At 34.8% G+C, this 26,659-nt stretch overlaps 1 protein-coding gene and 1 pseudogene across 4 annotated transcripts in view; both read left to right on the top strand.

Annotated features, from left to right (window-relative positions):
* The window catches only part of ARL6 (ARF like GTPase 6), a 43,280-nt gene extending 33,591 nt beyond the window's left edge, over window positions 1-9,689 (top strand). For all 4 annotated transcript variants that reach the window (XM_019757218.3, XM_088794041.1, XM_074333146.2 and 1 more), the window contains 2 exons: window positions 2,994-3,049; window positions 9,165-9,689. In XM_019757218.3, coding sequence (XP_019612777.1) covers window positions 2,994-3,049; window positions 9,165-9,190 — 82 coding nt within the window. In that variant the 3' untranslated portion in view covers window positions 9,191-9,689. The remainder of the gene's footprint in view (window positions 1-2,993; window positions 3,050-9,164) is intronic.
* Window positions 3,059-9,156, top strand: LOC109461194 (dnaJ homolog subfamily B member 6 pseudogene; annotated as a pseudogene).
* Window positions 9,690-26,659: the final 16,970 nt, after the last annotated feature.

Genomic DNA, 26,659 nt, shown 5'->3' with positions numbered 1-26,659 from the left:
TGTTTAAGGGAGAGGTCTCTTGCAGTGTCAAGACCTCTTTATGAAACTGGATAAGGTCAAGAGTAACATTTTTTCTTACACGGTCTGTGAGACTCATACCTCATAGCAGAAAAATGTTTATTCCAATCACCCTTTGTCTGTTAACAGCCGAAGCATAAAGTCCCATGATGTCTTACCTTCTCAGGGTCAAGTCACTCATATTGTAACAGCTCTGTTGAGATAAGTGGAGAGAACTGATCTTCATTGCCCTCATGACTTCTCCCACAATCAGGTGAGAGAGGAAAGCCAGAGACAGCAATGGCTTTTGCCAGGCAGGGGGAAGGGGAGGAAAGGCTCCTTTTTGGATCTTCTAAGGCAGCTCATTGGGGGTCCCCACTCGGTTTCGCCTGGCTTAGGTTGTATCTCCCGTGAGATATCTTACCCGTCTTTGGCTGCAAACCATCTTTTGGGGACCAGACAGAGAGACATAAGGTGTAAACACAAGGATGGAACAGAGTCCCAGAAAGGCACAGTCTTACAGACTCTTCTTTCCTTAAGGAAAGACATGGGGGGACAGTCGGCTAGGCTGTTGTGTGACTACATCTCCCCCTTTTTTGTTTTTGAAGCATGAGAAACACAGAACGTGTAGTTATTTCATTTACAGCCCGTCGGAGGGCTATTTGTCCACATCTGAGGACTATGTAAAACAAACAGAACAATAAACAGAATAGCAATATCCCCAGCAAACCCTCTACCCAAAGTCTTTATCCATTTAACAGGGTCTAAAGTGGAAAGTCCTTTTGCAGCTGCGGAAAGTGAGAGCTTTTCCACACCCTAGGGGCGTGGATGGGTATCTATAGATGTCTTCTCTTTTGTGGGCTGTCGTTCACGGTATGGTTTAACACCGACCAGGAATTTACAAAGGTTTTTCTTCCGGACCTGGAGAAATATAAGCAAAGCCTCTTCCCCGTGTTATCTCGCGGGGAGAAGTAGGATCAGCTTTCCCACGTAATATTTTAAACAAAGGTTGTAATTCACCGGTTGTCAACCGCAACTGAGGTCTAATCCAATTAATGTCTCCCAGTAGCTTTTGGAAATCATTTAATGTTTTTAAACAATCTCGCCGGATTTGTATTTTTTGAGGCACAATGGCCTGAGGCATTAAACAATATCCCAGATAAGAGTAAGGAGGCACTTGTTGAATTTTTTCTGGGGCTATAACTAGCCCATAATTGTGGAGCTTTTTTTGTAAATGAGCAAAAGCAGCAAGCAACTTTGGTTCACAAGAGTGGGCAAGAAGTATGTCATCCATGTAGTGGATGATGTAAATATCTGAAAATGCCCTTCGGGTAGGTTCTATTGCAGCTGATACAAATTTTTGACATCATGTAGGGCTATTAGCCATTCTCTGAGGTAGCACTAGCCAATGATATCTCTTAAAAGGTTTTTGTAAATTAACAGAAGGAACACTGAAAGCAAATCTAGGGCAGTCATCAGGATTTAAAGGTATAGTATAAAGACAATCTTTTTAGTCCAAAACAATTTTATATGTGTTTTTTGGTATGGCTGCAGGACAGGGCAAGCCTATCTGTAAGGCTCCCATTAATTTCATGGTTTTATTAACTTTTTGTAAATCTTGTCATAATCTCTATCTACCAGATTTTTTCTTAATAACAAAAATGGGAGAATTCCAGGGGGAGTTGGAGGGGGCAATGTGTCCCTTTTTAAGTTGCTCCTGTACTAGCAGCTTGGCGGCTTGAATCTTTTTCTGTTGATAGGGGCCTCGGGCAGTGGATCTAGCCCTGCAACTACACTTGGAGGAGAGCTTCATTGTAACCTAGGCTTCTATTCTGATTGAGCTTCTAATAAAGGCCCAGTCTGTCGAGCCTGAACTAACTGCATTTGAACAGAGAGGGAAGTGAGTGCAGCTTGTAATCTTTGCACCTCTGCTTCCAAGGGGGATCCAGTTTGGGTTGGTCATTTTTAGAGTATCTGATTCCTTTATGTCTAGGATCGATCACATCCCTAACCAAATTCCATAAGGAAAAAGTGTCTACTGGTACTTCAGAGGGTCCATGAGCATCATAATACCCATGCAAATGCTCTCTCACCTTTTCCCAAGTTTCTAAGTTTAAAGTCCCTTCTTCTGGGAACCAGGGACATATTTGTACTACAAACTCTAAGAATCGAAGCAACTGTGCTTCACTGGTTTTAATTCCTCTAGTTTTTAGCATGCTCCTTAATATGTGGGTAAACAGCCTTTTACTGTTCCCCTGTCCCATTTTATTTTACTCCCGACAATGGTATCTCACCGCTTTCACCAACCTTATTCGACGCGTCTCATTTGCAAGCGGTGTCCTTCACTGATTCCCCAGTATTCAGGTCCCTGTTCGGGCGCCACTTGTCGGAGCCTGCCGACGAGACGAACGGTTCCTGAAGTGGGGAGTGAGGATTGAGAAAAAAATAGACAAGAGACAAAGATGGGATCGGGAGGGCGAGCAGTTCTAATTAGACTGCTGCGCCTACTTTATTTTTCAGCTTTCTTTTATACACACAAAAACAAGAAGGTTACATAAAGCGGCTGAGGCAGCAAGTACAGATTAGTTATGTTTTCTCAAAGTTTGGCCCTGACTGTTCTTAGACCTTCAGATATTTTCCCATTCCCAGGGTAGCAGGTGTCTGTTTGTTCTTTATGCTTATCGGAGTTCCCCTTAGTGATCCTCCCAAACTCTGCTTGAAGTTACATTTTCTTAACCCTTAATGCTCCGGCTCCCTACACAAATGTCATTCAAGTTGTCAATAATACCAATGCAAATATGAGTAATTTCTCTAGTCTTGCTCCTGAACACTCAGGCTTTTATTTCCGATGTATATTCAATTTAAATGCTTAACCAGTTTTGCCCATATATGCTACTAGAATGTATCATTGCCATATGGCAAAATTGTAATTATTTATTTTTATAGTTCTATGATGTAATGATATATGGGTATGTTTCTTACGGCTTTTATTTCAGTGCTAGTGATGCCATAAAAGGAGAAGGATTGCAAGAAGGTGTAGACTGGCTTCAAGGTACCGCACAAAATACTGTATATCTTCAACCTTTATTTCCTTTCCATTCACATTTTTCTTTGCTTTTTTAACATTTGATTTTTATTATATCATTGCTTTTTTTCTTCTTGTTTTCATTTGTTTCTGCTGTCAGAAAAAACCTTACAGTAAGTATCTAATACCTTGCTGCATCTACTTCTATTACATTTTTCTAAAGGATTTATTTAAATGTTTACATTTTTGCCATCAATATACATGATAACTTTAGAAAAATTTTTATTTATAGCAAAGATTTCCTATCAGGTCTAGTAATAGAAGCACATTTGAAGTTTGGGACAAATTTTAGACCTTACTGTCAATAGCCAAAAATAAGTCTGTATAGCATGTATTTTAAGAATCATGCTATACTTCGTATATTATCTCCATTTATACATAGCATGTTTATACAACTTTTAACACTCATATTTAATACTGTAAATACTGGTATTCTATTAATGTTTTGTATATTGTGGTTCTATTTATTATTCATCAAAATAACTATGATAGGTTGGTGCAGGGTTACTATATCAGGGAATAAATTTTCCCTATGGTTACACTGTCTACTAGCCACAGTAATGGCTTAAAGCACAGTGACCCACCCACACACAGAGCAGTAGCTGTGAATGAAATCAAGTTCTATAGGTTCTTATTATAGGACCCTGAGGGTCAGGCCAAAAAATTTCCGTTTGTGAGCGGAACAACTGAGGATCATTCCTATTAGAAGTCTCTGCTCTGAACAAGGGTGAATTGCAAGATATTATAGATTCAAGTTTTAGTCTGTTGGCTGTCAATTTAATTTTTTCTGCACTCATCTTTTAATGTCAGTTATGTGTGATTTGTTTGTTTGTTTGTTTCTCCTCTGCATGTCATGGTGGATCTAAGAGTAGCCTGCTTGCTCATACAAAGACATAATATTTTTGGGGGTCAAAGTACTAAATGTACATGTGAAATATTTTTATGTGTTATGGTATTTTATGTAAAATATGGTATTTTAGTTTATTTCACAGACTATTGTATTTCTTTTTCTTTTGTATTTATGTAGTCATCATGACATAACATTTACCGTTAAACTTCAAAGAACGTTCATATTTTACAATTGAATCAAACTTAATTGAGTACCTTTAGTGGTTCTCAGAAGAACTACTGGAATTTTTCTGTGCACACACCAACGTAGTTTCTTAGACTGTGGTAAAGAAGTGGTCAAAGTTAAGGGACTGATTCCCACATAAAACATAGGTTACTAAGGAACATTCCAAAGAAGACACCAGAAACATTTTCAGCCTTGATTTCTTATTTTACAAGTGCTTATTATTGCTTATGGTGAAGATATGGCATGGATGGAAACCCTACTATTGCTTATAATAAAGCACAGGACTTACTAAATATAGATTGATGGTCATCTGGATTTGAAATTGTACCTCTCTTTTTTCTTTTTTTTTCTTTTTTTTGGGGGGTTTTGTTTTATTTGGGTTTTATTTCATCTGTAACAGTGAGGCCACTAGGTGTCAGTAACAATCTAACTTCACAGCAGTGTCACTTGCCAACTATGGTCCTGTCACCTAATTTTTGTGTCTGACTTTTCCTATCCATTCTTTGCATCTTACCTCCCAAGTTTTTGTAAGGAGGATAATTATTGGAGATGTTTTTGTGCCCTTGTGTTGCCATATTTTATGTAACCTTCACAACAGTTCTCTGCAGGTTAGTATCCCCATTTTATTAATATGTAAGCAGCATAGAATTGTAGTTAACTAGCACTCGTGCTTTTGAGTCTGGCAGATTCATTCCACTACTTATTAATTATTAACTAAAATTTCTTATTGTGAAGATAATTTTATTCATCTGTAAAATTAAAAAATAAAATGTCAAAATTGTTGTAGATTAAATGAAACACTGTATGTGTTAAAGTACCTAGCATAAGAAAGCACTCAATAAACGTTAAATTTTCCCTCTTACCTAACTGCTCTGTTTATCAGAGAAGGAAACTTAGTACATAGATTAAAAAGTGTTTCAGTTTGGCTTTAAATAGGAGATGCTTTGTTCACATTTCCTGTGAAATAGTAAATAATTTACATTTTGATACCCCTGTGTGTCTGGATGTGAAAAGAGGCAAAAATCTATTTTACAAAGTCGGTAGCAGTATATCGGAGACTAGTCTGTGCCTATTACTAACCTATCATTCAAAGGTTTTCATGGAAATCTAACTGTGAAAGATATTCTGAACTTGTATCTCTTCATTTTGCTTCCAGAATTCTGAAATTTCCTAGTATGATAAACAAAGAAGGCTTTGGGATCAATTTAATCTTATTATTTTAGGTTTAAAGTTGAAAAGTTTGAGGTAAAATATTAAATGACATATTTTGTTCTATGATTCCATTCTCTTTTGGAAAGAATCCCGGTAATTACCTAAGTATTACAGCCAAAAGACGAGAACCCCTGAGTAGACGGTGAAGTATTTTCTAAAGCTAACAGAGAATATACAGAAACCATTGCAGAGATATAAATTGTTTATATTTATAATAGTGATATATTTATAAAAAGAAATTCTGCCATATGATTAATGAAACTTATTCATTCTATCTCTTTATGGGAAAAGCTAGTGCTTTCAGGTTTTAATATTAGACTTATAAACTATACTTCTGGGTGTTCCAATGAAAGACAGATGACTGGACACACACTTAGTTTCATCCCCTCCTCAAATTTCACTAACAGTAAAGAGACTTTTGTTTAAAGACATTAACCCACAAGGTCAGAAAGAATGGGAGTGACAAAAATGCCAACCAGAAGCTAGGTATCTGATGACTGTTGAATGATTTAACAGATCTGATGAACGTTGAATGACTCAACAGACTTAAAGGCCTTTTCTCTTAACAGAGAAAGCTGAATTCTAAGCTAGCACTGGGGAAACCTGGAAAGCATTCTAATTTACATTGCAGAGCCCCTCAAAGACTCAGATATTGATGGAATTTGGAAATAAGTTTGAGGTGAGGCTGAAAAGAGAAGACACAGTTATACATTCTTGCCCTAAAAGTAGATTGAAGGTTCATTTTCTGCAGAGTCAAGCACAAGTGAGTGTGGTTGGCACTGAACTAAAAATGAGGAGTAACTGAAAGTTTTGATACTGAGTATTATGACCCTCTTCTGCTTTCTCCTACTTCTCCCAGAAGACACTATTGGAAAGAAAAAATAAGGGGTCACGTTTAAGAAGCCCAGTGTCCAAATAAAAGGAATTTCAGAAAGTGAACAGAGAAATAGAGGGGAGAAAAATCACCAAATAAATCATCAGTATTTTCCAGAACTAAATGATGAATTTTTAATTGAAAGGCCACTTGAGAGCCCAGTGCAGTGGATGAAAATATTCCCACCAAGGCACATAATTATTAAAATTCAACACTGAAGACAGTGGAAGATTATACAAGCTTCCTGAGAAGAAAATAAGAGGTTTCATTAAAAGAATTAGGAAACAGAATAGCATCAGACTTCTCAGCAGCAACACTTGGTAAGATAATTGAGCAATGCCTAGAAAGAGTCCAAGGAGAAAATAACAGAATTATATTCTCAGGCAGTGTCGCCGTACTGTGACTGTAGAATTAAGACATCTTCAGCCATATACAGTCTCAAGAATTACTTTCTATACCTTTTACTAAGGTATCCACTGAGCGGTATACTCCTCAAAAATCAGATAATAGATTGTTGGGGAAAGGAGAAAGGAAAGTGTGAGGAGTCGGTGCCACGGTCACCGAGCAGGAGCAGCGGAGACCCAGCGCCTTCCTACCACCAGTCCCGCATCCTCGGACTCGGTCCAATGTCCTGCTGAAACGTGATGGATTACTACCAAGTTCTAGGTGTGCAGACATGCCTCAGCCAAGGAGTTTAAAAAGGCATACCAGAAACTGGCACTGAAGTGGCATCCAAATAAAAATCCTGAGAATGAAAAACAGGAAATTCCAGTAGCCAAGGCGTATGAAATTCTCTCAGGTGCTAAATAACGGGACTTTTATGACAAATACAACAAAGAAGGATTAAATGATGGAGGTAGAAGTCATTTTCACAGCCCATTTGAATTTGGCTTTACATTCTGGTACCCAGATGAATTTTTGATGTAAGGGACCCGTTTTCATTCTACTACTTCAAAGACCCATTTGGCGACTATTTGGGAATCAGAGGGGCCCTCATGAAAGCACCAGCCGAGGCACAGGGTCGTTCTTCTCTGCCTTCAGTGGATTTGCGTCTTTTTGGAGGAGAGTTTTCTTCTTTTGATACAAAGTTATCGAGAATGGTCAAGAAAGAGTAGAAGTTGAAGAAGATGGCCACTTAAAGTCCTTAAGGGTAAAATGGTGTGGAGCAGTTGCTACGCTTGAATAACAAGTAATTCAACACACGCGTGTAACAGAGATGTTAACTGTAACATTCACCATTTCAGAATTAACAGGAATATTTTTTTGAAGATTTCAAATGAACCTGACTTTCGGTATAACATACCTAAAGTATTTATATGCAGCCCTTTCAAGCCCTATTTGTCATAGACTTTTTAATTTATTGTTGGGACCACATGATAGGACCTTTTTTTTTTTTTTTTTGTCTTTAAAATTATAAATCTCTGATGCTCTTTACTTTTGTATTAAACTGAGGTGGCTGTCACTCTTTCATACACTACCAGTAGCATGGACCTGCTTTTACTTTGTGTTTGAAACGTGAGCCAAGTAGTGATAGAGCCTGCTGTGAAGTTAACATTGCCAGGATGAATCTTTCACAAAAATAATTTCAATTTTTTTCAGTATTTAGTAGTGAAAAATATTAATATATTAATGGTAATACAGTTCTGATTTAATATAAATTGAGGATGTTTTCTAGTTGTGCATGAATTGCTGGCAACTTAGTAAGTTTTGACAATTGTTTAAATAAGTCAGACTTAAGTTTAAAAAGTAAAACTGGTAAACTGGGTCTTTGTCATTTGCTTAAAAAAAAAGATGCGAATGTGTTTGGTGCTTTCTTTTCTGAGTGGATGGGACAAATAAATAAATGAATGAATAAATAAATAACAAACAAACAAACATACAAACAAAAAAGTAAGCAGTAATGAAACAAGAAAACCAGCACAAGAGAATAGGGGGAATAATCCCCAGGATGATATGGAGATCCCAGAATGATAGTAAAAGATCTCATATAAAAAAACTGGGCAAGCATAGAGAACAACTGGTCCAGATCAAAGAGTTTTGGAAGACCAGTGGAGAGTTCTTTAAGAAAGTGGAATTGGTAGACTATATAATGTGTTTCATAAAAGTAAAGGTTTAAACAGTGTGGGAATTACACCTGAAACTAACTATATTGTATGTTAACTATATTTTAATAAAAAATCTTTAAAAACAATAAAATAAATGGGAGTTATTTTTTATCTCTTGAGAGGAAAGTGTGAGGACAGAAAGAAAACCAGTGTGAAATAAAAATTCTACAATGGACAGCACAAATGAACAAAAGAAGAAAACAGTGTGGGAGTACTGGTATTGAGGTAGTATTAAGTACATTTAAAAAAAACAAGCAGGGAGGCAGGGTTGGGCATGAGGAAAAATTATTAACTCCGGGAAAACAAAATGTAGTTGAAAACAGGAAAAGTAACGGGTGTACCACCTGTCTCAACTGTGAGTAGCATTACAGAGTCAGCATATTGATAGTAACTATTACTATGTTAGGAAACTAGGAGTATTGGAAGAATTATGAGGGATGCAGAGAGCAGCTTAGGAGTTTGTAAGAGCGGAAGCCTCATGTTAAATAGAAGGGACTGATATTTCAACAAGTAATAAAGGTATATTGTTTAGAGATACAGAGGTAGTCACCTAAAGGGGTTGGAAGTAATTGCTTATGAAAGGAGAAAGGAGATGAGGCAAGGGACTGCTGTTTTTTATACAGACCTTGTAGAACTGGTTGACTGACTATGCATGTACAATTTTGATGAAAATAAAATCTATAGTATCAATTGTGCTTTAAAAAAATAGGTGTGTGTATGTGTTTCTACCATTTTCTTACAGATTTGTCTCAGCTTACGTTAGAAAATAGATTTTGCCCTGTAGAGACTGATTATTTCTTGTTTGTTTTTTATCAGATCAAATCCAGGCTGTGAAGACATGAAAAAATAGTATTTGGAAACCTCAACAATTGTCAATTCATGGAATGTATCTTAAGGCAAACTGAATATTGTAAACTTTTTTTAAAGATGTTTGTGCATCTAAGAATACTTTATAATATTCTGCTTGTATTTATGGACTCTAAATGAGCTTTATAAGAACATAGGACTTCAGGTATGCTAATCTGGCCATTAATTACATGAATGTTAAATCCTTAGAAGGGCTCCCCAGAGTTATCAACTTCTTAGTAGAGGTCTACATTTGATTGTAATGAGAATGTTTAAAGTCAGATTTAAAATCCATCTCAATATCTCATCATGAATTATGATATCTTTAATGTATTTTATTTTCTAAATTGTCTTCTGAAAATTTAGTTTAGGGTATGACTTTGCAGTATGATTGTGCTTGTATAAAAGAACTTTATAATGGACCATGGATAATTAATGTGTATTAGATTTTTACTGTATGTCACCATCAATAAAACATAAAATGTAATGTACAAACTAGTGTGCTTTCTTTATGCTGAAAAGAATAATGCTGTGTTAATAATGTTATTTGGTGTTTTGCTGTCAAGCATTTGTAAATTATCTGAGACCAAGTTACACTGAATTTATCCAGTGAATATGTATTGAACGTCTATATACTTCTCTATATTAGTCTGGCATTATCTTACACAATGGTGATAGAAGTAAATAAGACATATTCCTTATCCTCAGAGAACTTAAAATTAATGATGGAGAATTTGAGAACCTTGTCATATATTATATCTAATTTTACTTCATTGGCTTAATGAAAATGTTGCCTCATTAAGAGGTATAAAAATGAATTAATGTATGATTCTTCAATAATTATTATAACTGACTTCTTCCTTTAAAATGCTTCCTTTTAAATAGTAATTTGTTAAAATAGATTGTGATTCATCAAACTGTTTTTTCTGAACATAAACTGCTACATAAATGTTCTTTAGAATTTTAGATATATCTCAGGTATCTACTGTGTGCAAATTGTTGTTTTCACAATTTACTTAGAGACCACTTATAATTGTGAACTCTCAATGGAAGCTTTGATTTTAAGGTAATCACTGGGAAACAGTGTAGAGAGCAATGATGTCAATTCTAAAAAACATTGCATATAAAGAAAAACATAATATACAATGTGTAACATCTTAAGCATCCTTAGCTGTGAAAATGATAGAAACAGAAAGCAAAAGGTAAGTGAGTAATAAAGATGTTATAGTAACTGCAGTAGTGATATGTTTTAGAAATTTGAACAAAATAATTTTAAAACTACAGTAAAAGTTCTGTAATCCAGTATCTCATGGTCAAGAAATCCCAGTGATTTGGAGTTTGGCAGATTCAAAGTTATCCAGACTAATTGTCCAACATTTTAAGCTAGCTTGCCAGCCTCTCATAAATTGTTTTGATGAGAATAAAAAATGAGATTGTCATTAATCTAGGGTTGACTCAAATATAAAAAGAACATGATGGAAACACTATGTGATTTAACAAAAAACTGGTTTGCTGTAACTATTATAAGAGGATGGAGAAAAGGGGTGTTTAAGAGAATTCAAATCCTCATCTAACATGGTAATAATAACCACATAATTACTATATTTTGAGCAAGATATTACATGTGTGATTTTTATATCATTTAATCCTCACAATAACCTTACGTGGTAGGTTCCATTTGTTTATAGACAAAAAATACTGAGGCCTAAAAAAGTTAAGTAATTTGCTAAAAATCATAGAACTAGTACCATGTTTCCCAGAAAATAAGACTTAGCTGGACCATCTGCTCTAATGCGTCTTTTGGAGCAAAAATTAATATAAGACCCAGTCTTAATACAATTTAAGACCGGGTCTTATATAATATAATGTAGTATTAAGTACATTATATAGTACTTATTTTAATATAAGACCAGGTCTTACATTAATTTTTGCTCCAAAACATGCATTAGAGCTGATGGTCTGGTTAGGTCTTATTTTCAGGGAAACACGGTAGTAAATGGTGGTGCTGGGATTCAGAGTCAAATAATCTGTTTAAAATGGATGATTCAAGAGACAGCAGTATTAGAACTATGGAGGCATCTGCCATAAGAGTAGCTAAAGGGATTGAAAAGGCTGTCACTGGGCAGGGAGACCCCGATGGTTTGTGGGGAGGTCAGAGATAATGGACTACTGTGTTTTTTTGGTTTTTTTTTTGCTTGTTTTAAGTGTATTAACATTTCAAATTTTAAACTGGGCATAAATGACTGATAAAAAATAACTCTTAAAACTATACTGATACTAAATTAGCATTCCACAAGCTAAGCTAATTCATACCTATTTATATTTAGAAGAAAGAATACTTTCTCCTTTATTTTCAAGATCTCCAAATCTAAATAGTTTATAGTCTATAAACATCCATTCTTACTCTACACTTTCATGTAAAGATTCTGTAGAAGCAGGTTGGGCAACGGTTGTCACAGGATGCCATATAAGTGTATGAGCTGAGGTTGTTGCATGTGCATTTAACATGCAATTAAATTGATTGCATTAAAGCTCAAGCAGGTGTTTTTTCATGTTTAGACATCACTGTTACAGAGTTTAATTCATTAAACTCTACATTTCAAAATAACACGTCATATAGTGTTCCAAACTTATCCTATTGTGTGTTTTGCATTCAAATACTTATATGTGGCCCTGTTCAGCCTGTGCTTTGTAAATCACAAAAGGGCTGAGTTTTATGTATTTGTTTTTCATTTATAGGTTGTCTGTTAAAAATTATGAATTGTCTCCTAATTGCTTAAGTTATTTTCTTCCTTTGGAATTTTTAGCATACCATGTGATTTCCATAAATACATGTAGTTACTCTTACAAAAAGGCAGATACATCTTGCATGTAACTCTGGTACATTTAAAATACTATACCATTTTAACTGACTTGGTGCATATTTTCTGCTTTCTAATTATTCCCTCTTAGTTTAAAAAATAAATATGACTGATATTAAAAGTTCACTTAAATGGATGTTAAAATAAGTTTATTTCTTTGGCTGTAGAGAAATACTATAGTGGTTGAGAAATGGTTATTATATTTAATTGACTGTTTCAGGTAACACTCCATTTTCATAGTAAATAAATCTCATTAAGGATGATCCTGCCAGGGTTTGCAAGGGACTGCCTCAGGACCATTACTGTTTCTTCTGATCACTGGATTTTAATACCACACGTGGGAGTCTTCATCAACACACAGTGTTCAACTTTTTTCTGGTGATTTAGAATAAACAAAACAAAAAACTAAATCCTTCTCCATATTTCAAGTCACCAAGTAGTGCTAGAAAGTCATACAGGAATAGCAGGTATTTTGAAAATAAAATTTGGTTAGAAATATAGTAGTCATAATAAACATTTTTATGGCTCTTCCTATTACATGTGTCAAGCACTTTTTAAGCACTTTACACATACAGGCTTACCTCCTTTTACTGCGCTTCGCTTTATTGCCCTTCACAGATATTGCATGTTTTACAAACTGAAGGCAAGACCCTCCACCAGCAAAAGGATTATGGCTCACTGTATTGCGGTGGTCTGGAACCGAACCTCAGTATCTCCAAGGTGTGCCTATATTTATTTAATCCTCTTAACACCTTATGAGGTAGACACTGTTATTATCTCTGTTATACAGATCCAGGGTCGCTAACTGCCAGTCTGTTTTCAGATGGCCCTTAAGCTAATAATGATTTTACATTTTTAAAGGATTATTTTATATATACATATACATATATACATATATATATATATATATATATATATATATATATATATATATATATATCTACTGTAGGCAGTCCACAAAGCCTGAAATTATTTACTGTCTGGTGCTTTACATAAAAACTTTGCCCACCCCTATTGTAGATGATGAAAGTGAGGCAAGAGAGGTTAAATAACTTCCCTATGATCATACCACAAACAGAGGACCCCAGATTTTGAGCCTAGACTATCTGGCTTGAGAATCTGTGTTCTTAACCTCCAAAGGCTTCTCAAAAATTTAAGACTACTCTAAAATGGAATAAAACAAGTTGAAAATACTTCTTTTTTAACCAATTATATGAGAGATGAAAAATTGCAAATGGCTGAAAAGTCCTCTTTTTGAAATCCTTTTGAAATCCTTTTTTTCCCCCAGTACGATGGATGTCTTGGCCTTCTGAAGTTTTTTATTTAAATCGGTGGCAAAGGATGGGGCAGATTCTGAAACATCAGACATGTTAATATTTTAAAGTAAATCACACATGCAGATTATCCTCAAGCATTTGGCTCTTCAGATTTCATGATGTTTACCAACATTTTGAGGCAAATGATTAGTGTTCAAAGTCTTTAAATGTATGTGGTAAAATGTCGGAAACATTTATCATTCAATTTGTGCATCGGCATTTTAAGTTAAGTGACCACAAGTAACTATAGCTAAGAATATTTTTTTTAATTACAAACATTTCCTGGTTATACCTCAGGGTTCTAAACTTTTGCCATTTGACTGGAGGAATAGCATATATCCATAAAGTAGTAGGCCCAGAAATCTGTCTCTCTTATTCTCAGGAAAGTTCATAAGCCCAAATATTTTATGAAATACCATATTGTTATGGTAAAATGTTACTGAAATAGGTTTGTTCTTCCTCCAGTTAAATGTAATCACTAAAGTTGGAGTTAAAATCAATTTCACATTCAAGCTCTTGTGAGGCGCAGTGTGTGTGTGTGTGTGTGTGTGTGTGTGTGTATGTGTGTGTGTGTGTGTGATGGTGTCAGGATGCACCATCCTAAGGTCAAAAGAAACACGCACTGCAGTCATCACTAACTTCTCCCAGGGCCTTCTAGGGCAGATTTATATATACATCCTGCAAATATGTTATTCTTACCATGTTTTAGGGGGTTTTGTTGTTTTTTGTAACTCTTTAAATGTGATATATGTCATTTCATCAGCTTTTGCCATTTCTGGGAACTTTATTCTCTATTTTATACTTTTTAATGCATTTTTTAGATCCTGGATTATTAGTATCTTAAATACGGTCCACTAATTCAGTGAGTTCAATTTATAGTTTTACAAAATATCACTTATCCCTTTCCACATTGTAAAACCACCATACTGAATAACCACTTTGTTTATACATAGCTGGATGAGATTTTTCAAAGAACAAATCAAAAGATTTCCAAGACCTTATATCAACACATATCTTGTTAATGTTAAAATTTGTCTTTTCTAATATGACATATATCTAACACAGGACTATTTTTTTTTTTTAATTTATTGGGGTGACAATGGTTAGTAAAATTATAGGTTTCAAAGTGTACAATTCTGTAATACATCATCTATATATAACATTGTGTGTTCACCACCCAGAGACAGTTCTCCTCCCATCACCATATATTTGACACCTTTACCCTCTTCTACCTCCTGATATGTTTGCTGATTAAAAGAGGGTGTTAATCTCTGTATAGGCCAGAGGCAGTATTTTTCTGCTGATTAGATAATCCAGATAAAACAAGTATTCTCAACATTGAGCTTGTCTATGTGGGAAGTGGGAAGAAACTTAAGAAATACAAAATAGCTCTTTCCAGAAAGAGATCGGGAGAAGCCAGAGGCTTCCACTCCATACTAAATGGGTAGCTTCTTAGTCTTTCTATGAATAGGGCTTGCCCTACAGTAGAACAGCATTCAAGCTGCAACTATGTTTAGGAAGCCTACAATTATATTTCCTTTTAATATAACATCAGAATTACTAGCACCTCAGAGACCTTATTTAGCTTTAAAGGGTATACCGTACTCTGTATTTAACTTAATTACATTCTGATTTTTATTAGGTTTATTTACGTATCTATCTTATGCATCCACCTCCCAGAAGCAAACTGAGAGTATGTACATGAAAACCATAATACTAAGTGTCTTATTCTAAGAAAGGCTTGAAATTATTCAATTAACTAATTTTTAAATGTTTTTCATCTTTTTTCTTTAGCCCTACTTCAAGTTGTTCTTCAAAAGGCCTAAACTCGTATCCATATATGTGCATCTATTAAGATAGTCCTCTAATCAACTGCAATCAGAAAAAAATAATAATAGTGTAACTACAAGTGTAAACTCTCTAATTACAAAGAAAGTCTAAATCTTTATCTCTCTTTCTCCTTACAGAGAATAGCTTGGAATGGGAGGGGGCAGGGCAGTGGTGCCCTGAATAAAACTGTGATCTAGTCTAACTTGCAGAAAAATCATGATTTCAGATTCCAAGTCTCCGAAGCCATCAATGAGTAAATGGCTCTCTAATAGTACATTTGCTTATTCCAGTAAGCCCCGGGCACAGCCTAGAAGCCAGAAAATGAACACATTAAGGACTGACATGGCTTTGCATAATAATGTAAAGCTTTTCTCAGACTATTATATTTAGAACATTGCTTTTTGTTTTCCTCAAATCATTCCAGACTTTGACTCAATATTTGTTTTAGAGAGATGTACATGAGCTTGTTTTTCAACGGCAACAATTGTGCTTTGAATGTTTGGGTCTTTTCTATAATCCTTTATTGAGGAAGCTGATTCATTTCATCTTTTATTTATTTATGTATGTGTGTATGTATTTATTTAGTTTTTGACTAGTGATTCTTAGCACTCTTGTCTTGAATATCCAACTCACTACCTAAGATCCTATTTTCTGCTAACTTCCTTAAGTGTTTTCTAAACAGGTATAGTAAGTCCTAGGGTTCCCTATAAAAAGTCTAACATACGTATTCTATTAAATTGAACCATGTGACATTGCCCTTTTGTGGGCCCAAAGCAGCTGAATGAAAGCACTTTTATATGGTTCAGTTGAAATCACCTGGAAACTTCTGAATGGCTTAATTCTCCCTTAAGGTCCAAAGAAATTCATAGAGAATACGTAGGCAGCCAGAACCTAGCCTGGGCCCCAAAAAAACCTGTGGTGCAATATATAGCCACAATACTTTGTAGTTCCATAACTCAAGCTGAGCCAGTAATCTGAGAAATGTCTTAACTTTTTAAAATATTGTTTTAGACATGTTTTATGAGTCATTTCAGATTCTCTCAGGCTCACCATCTCTGGTTTCACCTGCCACTCCTTGTAGGCTCCAGCCAGCTATGTGTAGGTGCAATTTGGTTGTGCCCCACATCTCTCATTTCCTGTTTCAGACCTTCCCTATATTTGCTCCCTTGCCCTTACCAGTGCCATTCATACATAACCCAGCAGGGGAACCATTGACCAGTTGGAGACAAGGCCAGTGAATAAGTTCTTCCCTCTTTCTGTTTCCCATTAATTGTGGACAATCTTAAGACTCGATTTATATATTTATATAGCTCCTGGGATGATTCCTCTGAATCTAACAATTAGTCATACTTAGCAGCAGCCAGCTCAATAACACATCCTCATATTACCTTTCTCCTAACCCGCTTCATTTTCCTTTTCCATAACGTTACTCCCTAATAAAATAATAGCACAAAATCCTTCTGCTTCAGCAATGCTTTCTGAGGAACCCAAGTTATATCCAACACTAGTTCTCAAATTTTGATCAGAGTCACTTGTGGTAAATACATGTGCAGAAGTTTGAGGCATTCCCCTAGTACTTTTTTTCACTTTTATAATAGACTTTATATTTAGAGCCGTTATAAATTCACAGCAAAACTGAGCAGAACATAGAGATTCTCCACATACTTTTACCCCCACATAGGCACAGCCTTCCGCACTATCCACATCCTGATGGCTGAGGATTCTGAAGCACATAAACATCACCCTCAAGTAAACATAGTGATAATCAGTTATCAGAAGCTACCGTCTGGCTCTGGGTAACCTGGAATGAGCACACTCCACTCTCTCTCCCGTGGAATGCAACTACACAGGCCAGCTATTTGAATGCATGGACCAGCTACCTGAGGACTGCAAGAAGTGAAAAACAGGCAGATTGAAGAAGACCAGGAGTTAACATACCACCAGTCCAGCAGTGAGTTTGCCTTTTTTTTCCCCTTTGGTATCCCCTCTACCTGGGTTTAAGGCTACTTAAAACCCAGAACTGGACATCTGTGCAGAGCTTCCGGAGAAATTCTCTAATTCTGGCTGAAAGAGTAGGCACGGAGTCTCGTAATGGTCAGTGAAAGGAAAGGAAATATTCTGTTTTCCTTTTCTACATTTTCTTGTGCCCCAGCCCCCAAGCTATCTGAGGTGTCAGCAGCAGCAACAAGAGCAGCAGCAGCAGTGGGGAACCCACAGACAGCTAAAATTCTGGGCAAAAAGAACCTTCCTCTATAATCAGAGGAGCTGTGGTCCAAGAGGACATGGTAAATCCTCACTGCTTTAGTTCTCTGTCTTCCCTTTGCTTGGCCCAGAGGGGGCGCCTTCACAGGAAGTGTATTGGGGGGTTGGGGGAAGAGTATATAAAGCCCCAGCTTTCTAGATGGAGGATCTAAAAAGGAGAATCCAGAGACCTGCAAAGCATGGAGGAGACATCGGGAGAAGGAGGTGACTGGCAAAGCAAGCCAACAGTTATTTATGGATCCTTAGCCTTACCCTCAGTGTGGGTCTCAGTCTAAACAGTGTACAGACTTTGAGAACTGAACTACAAGATCAACTATGACCCAAATCCAAACTGGCCACTGAGTGGCACATACACATGAGCAGATCTGAATGAAACTGAAAAGTTTTTTGAAAACAAGTAACATTGAAACTACAGCTCCAACAAGGCTGGTTGGAAATTTTGACCTGAATCCAACCAGGTTGAATGCCTGCTAAAACAAAATTATCAACAATCTCCATAGAATTGAAATAGATTCAGACTCTCGTAATACTGAAATGCTCAAGATAGATAGAAAGTTGCAGCATAGATCTAGAACATATAACAAAGGAACGAAAATTTTTAAACTGAAAAATACAATAACTGGAATACAAACTCACTGGATGCGTTCAGTTACTGAATGAAAATGACAGCGTAAAGACTATGAACTTGAAGGTAGATTAACAGAAATTGTACAATCTGATTAATAGAAAAAAATGAATAAAAAAATGAACAGAGCCTAAGGAGCCTGTAGGACAATATCAAAAAGTCTATGTTCATGTAATTAGTGTTGCAGAAGAAAAGGAGAGTACAGAGCATAAAAGGTATTTGAAATAATAATAGCTAAAAACTTCCCAAATTTGGTGAAGGGCATAGCCTATAGATTTCAAAAACAACTTGAAAGCATCCAGAGAAAATGATGTATTACTTATAGGGAAACAATAATTGAAATGACCGCTGATTTCTCATTAGAAATCATTACATTTAGATGGAAGTGGCACACTGTTATTAAAGTGCTTTTTTTAAAAAGAACTGTCAACCCAGAATAATATATCCAGAAAAAAATATCCTTCAAGAATGAAGGTGAAATAAAGACACTGTCATAATAAGAAAAGCAAGAACATTTATTGCACCAAACCTGATCTAAAAGAATTGCTAAAGGAAGTCTTTCAAACAAAAGGGAATTGATACCAGAAGGAAACTTAAAGAACATCTTGTATTCTTTAAAATGTGGTTAACAAGTTGAAAACATTTCATTATGGGTGTTTCAATGTATTTAGACATAAGACAATTATAAAATAAAGGGGGAGAGTAAGGGGTCAAATATGGTGCTTTCTAACATAACTCATGAAATGGAATGCCATAGTAGACTATGAAAGTATGTTTATTGTAATATCTAAAGAAACCACACACAAAGAAAACTATACAAAGGAATGTAGTCAAAAACATAATAAGTTAAAATGGAAAACTGAAATACATTCAAATGACCCAAAAGAAGGCAAAAGGAGGAAGCAGAGTGACAAAAAATGAAGGGAACCAACAGAAAACATAATAAACGGTAGACCTAAATTTAAACATATCAATAATTTATTAAATGTAAATGGTCTAAACATACCCATTAAAGGAAATAAATTGAATGGGTAAAAGCATTACAAACTATATGCTCTCTACAAATAATTTACTTCAAATGTAATGATACAGGTAAGTAAAAAGGTGGGAAAAGATTTACTAAGCAAACACAAAAGACAGCTGGAGTGGCTATATTAATCTCAGACCAAGTAAAGCAAAGAAATTTACCAGGAATAAAGATGGGCATTACATAATAATAAAAGTGATACAAAGTACTATGGGTTTCTTACCAGAAATGATCTATGCCAGAAGATGGTAATATAATATCTTTAACGTGCTGGAAAAAGAAAATTGTTGATCCATAATTCTAAGATAAGAAACTAAACAAATTTCACCAGCAGATTTGCACTACTGTAAGAAATGTTCTTCAGGATGAAGGAAAATGATACCAGAGGGAAACGTTTTTAGAAAGCAATGAAAAATGAAATGGTAAATATTTGAGTAAATATAACAGACTTTTTTCTTTAATGTCCCCAAAGTCCATGTGAATGTTTACAACAAAAAGTACAGCATATTCTTATGGGGTTTATAATACACGTAGATGTAATATGAATGACATATGGCAACTGCAATGTAACGGATGGGGGGATCATGAAAGACCTAAACAATTGCAAAATTTCTACATTTTACATAAAGTGATACAATAAAATTTCTAGTAGAGAGTGTAAATTAAGGATGTGTATTGTCATTCCTAGAGGAAATATTTTAAAAATGTAAAGTGATATGTTAAAAAGTCAATAAATTAAAATGGAATTTACTGAGCGATCCAAGTTAACATCATCCATAATGGGACAAATCGATATTATGTACCACCAGCCGTGAGAATAACATAACATTACTTTTGTAATATTTTTGCCAAAAATGCATAGTCTGAATCTAACCATAAGAAAACACAAGACATACCCAAATAGAAGGAAGTCTCCATGCCCTCCACCCAAAAATGGCCTGTAATGTTCAAACTTGTAACAGTCATGAAAGTCAGAGAAAGATGGAGGAAATTTTCCAGAATGAAGGAGACTGAAAAAGACATGGCAACGAAATGTGACCCATGATTCTATACTGGATTACTTCGCTATGAAAGACATTAATGAGACAGTTGGGAAAACGTGAACAGGGTTTGAGGATAAGACGGTAGGATATAGCAACATTAATTTCTGATTTTCAGGGTTATATTATGGTTATTTAGGATTTTAGGAGAATCGTCATGTTTGTAACAGTTATACATCAAAGTATTTAAGGATGATGAGATATCATTTTGACAACATACTTTCAAATGGTTCAGGTGATAAAAGATGTTCTTTGTACTATTGTAATTTTTCAATAAATGTGAAATAATTTCAAAATAAAAATTATCTTTAGATAAAAATAATTTTATATGAAATAATATAGAGCAAATGGCATTTTTATGTAACAAATAATAGAATAGACTAGAATAGAGTACAGTAAATGAATAATTTATTTTCAGAAACAAAAGTCTGAAATTGTATCACTCTTATAAAAATCAACTGCTTAAATAGGTTGATAAGCAACTAGTATGGGAAATGTGAATATATAATTATTTGAGTTACAGAATTCTTGAACTTTGTAGATATAATATAAAATACAGTACTGCTGCCAATTTTTAGAAACAAAAAACAGAAAATACCTTAACCACTAATCATAAAGATGGACCAGGTGACTGTCTGGATTTCACAGTATTAATTAACCTGAAAACCTTTATTTACAGTGAGTGCCAGGTAATAGCTGTGAGAAAGGCAATTTGTATAAGAATGTCAAACTGTTTGATTCTTGTATACACTTGATTTTGGTCCTAAATTAGATATTTGGTTAGTAGTAAGACTTCTCCAGCCTGAGTTACTGGTCTAACCTGTCTCAGTTGGTAATTGGCAGCTGTAAACTCAGATTGTGTAGGTTGCTTTAGGATCAGCAGCAGTTTCTCTACCTGCATATTTCTCACACATTACTATTGTTATTCACTTTTTACTTATGCAATTATTTTAAAGAATATAGCAAAGAGTTCACTTAAAGGAAGTTTCATATTAACATACTAAAGCCCTTGAATACCCTTATATAACACACGTAGTACTTGTTGATTCACAATGTAATAGCACCCATTTACTGCAATATTTCCTCACTGAATCAGACAGAAAACATATTAATTATATGTCTATTGTTGGCCCGGTATTGTGTGCACTCCTACTGAGCCTTGATATTGCTCTTTGACCAGTGTGATATTCCTAATATAAATCTGTTTCAACAGGTGTGTTAACTGGTATGTTGTGGAACTTTCTGATCCATACTTCTGGAGTAGATTTGTGAAATCTATTACTGAGGCCACAGTATATATTCCAATCACCAAATACAGTCAATAGTCAATAAATGTATGCTGAATGTGTGAAAGGCTGTAAAATAACCTTGTACATGGGAGATTGTTATTTGTTTGTTTTTAGATATACATTCATTGCACCAACTTGCGTAATCAAATTTTGAGCACCTAACATTACAGGAATAAATACTAGGTCGATGATCTTTAAATTCTAGACCCTTATTTCAGAATTCTCCATTTTATTGTTTTCAGGTTTTCTGTTTTGTTTTTCTGAAATGTAGGCTGGTTAATAGACTTTTCAGTAAATTTATAAATTTTAAATTCTGACTACCTCTCTGACTTACCAAAGAAGAGTTTTGCCAGTAGCCACTTGTTAAGTTTCAGTTAAAGATTCATTTTTTTAAAATTATGTATTTTATTTAAGCTACAGAAACCAAATATATCTACAGAATGTCCTTAAGTGGCAGGAAGAACAAGAATGAAGATGAAAGAATTTAAAATGAGTAAGTTAATTTTTGTTTCCCTCAGGCTGTGGTTAATAATTTTATAGACAAATTCTGTACTGTGGTGTGGTCAGCTACTTCATTTGATGATGTACATGATTGATTATTTGAAGTGGAGTTCCTGTCCAACCAGATCGAAGCTAAATCATCATTTTTTTAATAAAAATTAGTATCAACTGTGAGGTTCATAAAACAATTTATTTGTCTTCTAGACTTATAATTCAAAGTAGTACATCAATACATTTACCTGTATGAGAAGTAAACCAAATGACATGTAATGGAAACTGACTACCTTATTTGTGGAGCTGAAAGAAAGAAAAATAAAATAGAATATAAAATATAGAAATGAATGAAACTTAAGAATGGTTATTAATATAAAGTCAATTATGAAAATTATCTTTTTACTTCAATATTTGAGTCAAAATATTCCTATTCTAATTTCTTGTCTTCTCTTTTACCTCTTTTGTAAGTAACTCTTTTTTTTCTTTACCAATGAAAGTTGACTGGAAGAGGTGAGAAAAGAATTCAGTTGCTAGGATAGACTGATGGAAATGTTTGATGTAGGGTGATTTTGTTCATTATTTCCAAAACCAATTAATGAACATGGGGTCATTGGAAATGCACTTGCTATATTTTTAAAAGATTAAAATTATATCCTCTACAGTAACACTTGATTTTATAAGCTCCATATGGATTTTTTTTTCTACATTTAACAACATTTTTAAATGAAATTTTCTGAAATTTTGTTAATGATATTTATCTATAACGGAGTATGTAAGATTTCTACAGCTAAGTATGCCAAGTTTATATTCAGCACCGTATTCAGTACTTCATCACTCCAGATTATAAGCAAAGTGAATAGACTTTGATTCCATTCTAAACAAAGAAAATGCATGTAATGGAAATAATGCTAATCTCAATTTTAGATTAGGTGAAATCCCCATGTGAAAACTGTGGTTCATCTTATACGACAGCATGTATCATTTCCAGCTGCTTTCTCTCTCTAATCAAAACATTTGCTCACAATAACAGCTGCCTCTATGCCTTGTTTTTAAGCCATTTGCAGCAAATCAAACTGGGAACAACATGTCCCTAGTAAGAAAACTCAGGATTCTGAGACATGTATGTTCTAAAATTTAAAAATAAGCCAATTCACAAACCAATTATCTTTTTACTCCAAAGCTTTGTTTCATGAAACCTTAATGAAATTTACAATCAACAGAAATATAGTGCAGTCCAGAAATTTATAAATAATTGTTCTTTACAGAATAGAGCCATTTAAAATTATATATCAGATATGCACTATACAGTACATAGTTTATGTACTCAGATGAAATATTTTGGGAAAACATAATATAGGAACTGAGTTTCTCATATAGTAGTAAATTATTATTCTGAACTATTATCTGTGGCATGATTATGAAGCTGCATTAATAAAAGTTAATATCCTACATGACTTTATATTTTAGATAGTATCCGACTCAAACAAGACATCACATTGAATTGGCGTATATAACTATTTTGGGATACACCTTATAATCTATGTTTGCCAAAGAAATCCTTCTTCCATTTATACTTTTAAGGATACAATAGTTTGTATTAGCACATTTTGCACTGTTTGAGAAGTAAATATTTAGTTGTTAATATTAATATTATATTTTTGTAAAAAATTCATTTCTCTTTGTAAGTATCATCATCATATCAAGGGAAGAAAGGAATAGTTTAGGTCAGACTAACACATATTAATTTAAGCATTAAAAGACGTGTGTTTGAAAGATCTCAATCTCGTCATGTTCTGGAAATAAAAACCAGACAACACAATAAAACTTCATGCATCCCATAGAAGTCTGAATAACCAATTACGTACTTAAAAATTTCACCATCTGCTCTCACTGAAGCAGCAAGACTGAGGCACTTTCCCATGTTACAAACCACGATAATCAGAATGTAACAGAATGAGAAATGCAAACCTCTTCCCCCCACCTTTCTTACTTTCTGTGGTGGTTCTTAATGAAAACTTGAGCTATACAAACAAAGGAAAGGGGAGGATACTCCCCCGCTCCATCTCCTAATTGAGTGCTTACATCCAGTAATAGCTTTTTTTGCTGTCCTGGGCAGCATGACATTGCCTCATTTGGCCACACATAGCCATTATTCTAGGAGGCATCTAGTGAAGTGTTCCAATCCATCTGCTTGCTTTTCATGGGCTGGTGCTTTCCTCGATGTTGACAGCTGTCTTAATATTCCTGGGCCACCTGCCACATAGTAAATACTGTGCTCTAAAATATATACAGAAGTTTATTTCTCTGGTCGACTTCTCAGAACAAAAAGCTTAGCATTTCTAAACTACACTTGCATCCTTGTTCAAATGCTTCCAGGAGCAGTCTATTCCTACACTGTTGAGGAGTATAGTGCTTATGCTTTTTGAACCTCCGGTTTTCTCACGTATCAAATAAGCTATTGAATTTGTGGAAGTCACGGTGGTCACGGAAGGTGGAGAGGAAACGAGCATACTGACAATTATCACTTCTACGGTAGTAAACCTTCCTGGAAACTTCTAGACTAAATTGGGGGTCCAGCCTATATATTTCTTTAGAAAGATTTCCCGTCATACCCCTCTTTGCTCATGCTTCCTCCATTAAACTTGCTGCTTAAGAGAAAGCATTTGGTTTTATTCATTACTATATCTCTAAGAATGAGCATGTATCTGATACATAGTTGGAACTCAGAGACAGATCCAAGTTTTGTGGAATCTGAAGATTTTTACAATATGGGGTTCCTCTTTGAAGAAAAATGGTTTAAAATTAAAAATGAAAATCACATATAAAAGTGGATGAAAAATAAATCATGCAAATTACCAATTTAAAATGGTTGACTTACATTACAAATATCAAGAAGTCTAGAAAAACAGTATTTTTTCCACTAATTGCCTGGCATAGGTTTATAATACTTTTTTCTTATATTTTGGTAGTATACTCTTTGATAGACTTTAAAAGACAATAATTTTCTAATATCATTTCCATACATATAATGGAAAGAATTCAATATTTCCCCAAGTTTGGTGCAGCATATTTATTACTGATAGAAGGAATACGTAAACATGTGACACTTATGCACTCACACACATTCACTGTTTGTGGTACTGCTACAGGTTTGTGCCTACAAATAAGAATCCTGATAAATTCTGTTTTACATGATTTTTATAAAAAAAAAAGTTTGGTGCACTTATGGTTATAAAAATTGGATACATTGCATTATTGAATATATTATTGTTACGAAAGAAATTACATCAATTAAAAGTGGTTCTTCCTCTTTCAGTTTTGTCTTTTGAAGCCTGGAATAATTTTCCACAAGTCATCTTCTGCTATTGTACATTTCAAATTTTGTTTCACCTCTGTTTCCCACATATTTTCAGTGTTAGAGGCCTTAGGATATGTTTATGTCTTGAATAGGGCCTCTGGTCCTACATCTTGGGTGGAATGCTTGGGGAGTTGCACAATGAACAAATTGGAATTTATGTAATAACCTTGGAGAAGTTGACAGTCACGTAAATGTATCCCGCCAAATCCAAACTAAACGTGTTCCCAACTCAAATCCCCATCAGATCCCAAAATGCCTCCAATAACTCCAGTACCAACTGACTATAGGAATAGTGTGATGGACGGAAAATCCAGGAAGAAAGAGATTGTGGTTTTAGTCAAATGCAGTTAAAACATTTACTTTTGTAAGTTTCACAAAAACACATGTACATGTGATCACATTCCTGAGTTCACATTGGAAGAGACTGTGCCAGGGAGGGGCCTTGAAGCTTTAGCTTAACCAGCTTCTACTGCTGGTACTAAACGTCTTCTGAACAATTGAGTGAATGAAGACCACTGTACTAAATTAGCATCTCTAAGATCCTCACAACTCTGAAATTCAACATTTTTACAGACTTCCTAATGTAATCTTAGAACTTAGTATTCAGAAATATGTAATTATGAGTTCATAATCTAGGAACTGAGAAATATGAGAGAAGTAAATAAATAAAAATTTAGGGGTCATTGTTTTATGGTTTTAAGCTAATTTTTCATAGACAAATTTTGCCTTGACTGGAGGCAGGGCGCCTTGTGTAACTACAAGTCATTCAAGTGCTTTGTTCAACCACAGAGCAGAGATTAAAGCATAATTATATATTCATTGTTTCCTTCACGAGGTAGTTGCTTTTGAGAAAAAAATATATATATCAGCAGTGTGTATTGGACCAACTGTTTAGTTGAGGTGCCTCTAATAACATTTACATTATCTTATACCATTGCATACTATCCATTAATAGAAGGGATTCTAGCTGGATGAAGATTTGCATTATTTTTACTATTTGTACTATCGCCATCAACACTACAGAAAATTTCTATGTGAAACACTTTATATATCATGATTCTGATGCCTTCTCACTTAGCAAGGAGGGTGGCTATTAAAGAAATCTGACTATTACAGCATTTTCCTTGAGAGCTACTTTTTAGAGAAATTCTTATTCTTAGAGAAATGTTATTATTAGTTAAAACAATAATTCAGTAATAAATCTTACTGGTTCCCACCCACTTTTATCCCCAGGAAGACTTCCTGAATAATGCACCTTCTGAATAGGCCTTAGGGATAGGGCCTGCTTCGGTCACAGTACAAATGGGAGACACATCTGGTAGAACATGCCTTTGGGGAGATAAATTATTCTCTAGGCCTTCT

This window comes from Rhinolophus sinicus, chromosome 17, assembly GCF_057876585.1.
Source record: "Rhinolophus sinicus isolate RSI-liver-muscle chromosome 17, RSI-T2T, whole genome shotgun sequence".
In the NCBI taxonomy this organism is placed as follows: Eukaryota; Metazoa; Chordata; class Mammalia; order Chiroptera; family Rhinolophidae; genus Rhinolophus; species Rhinolophus sinicus.
This window is presented reverse-complemented; position numbering and strand designations above follow the sequence as displayed.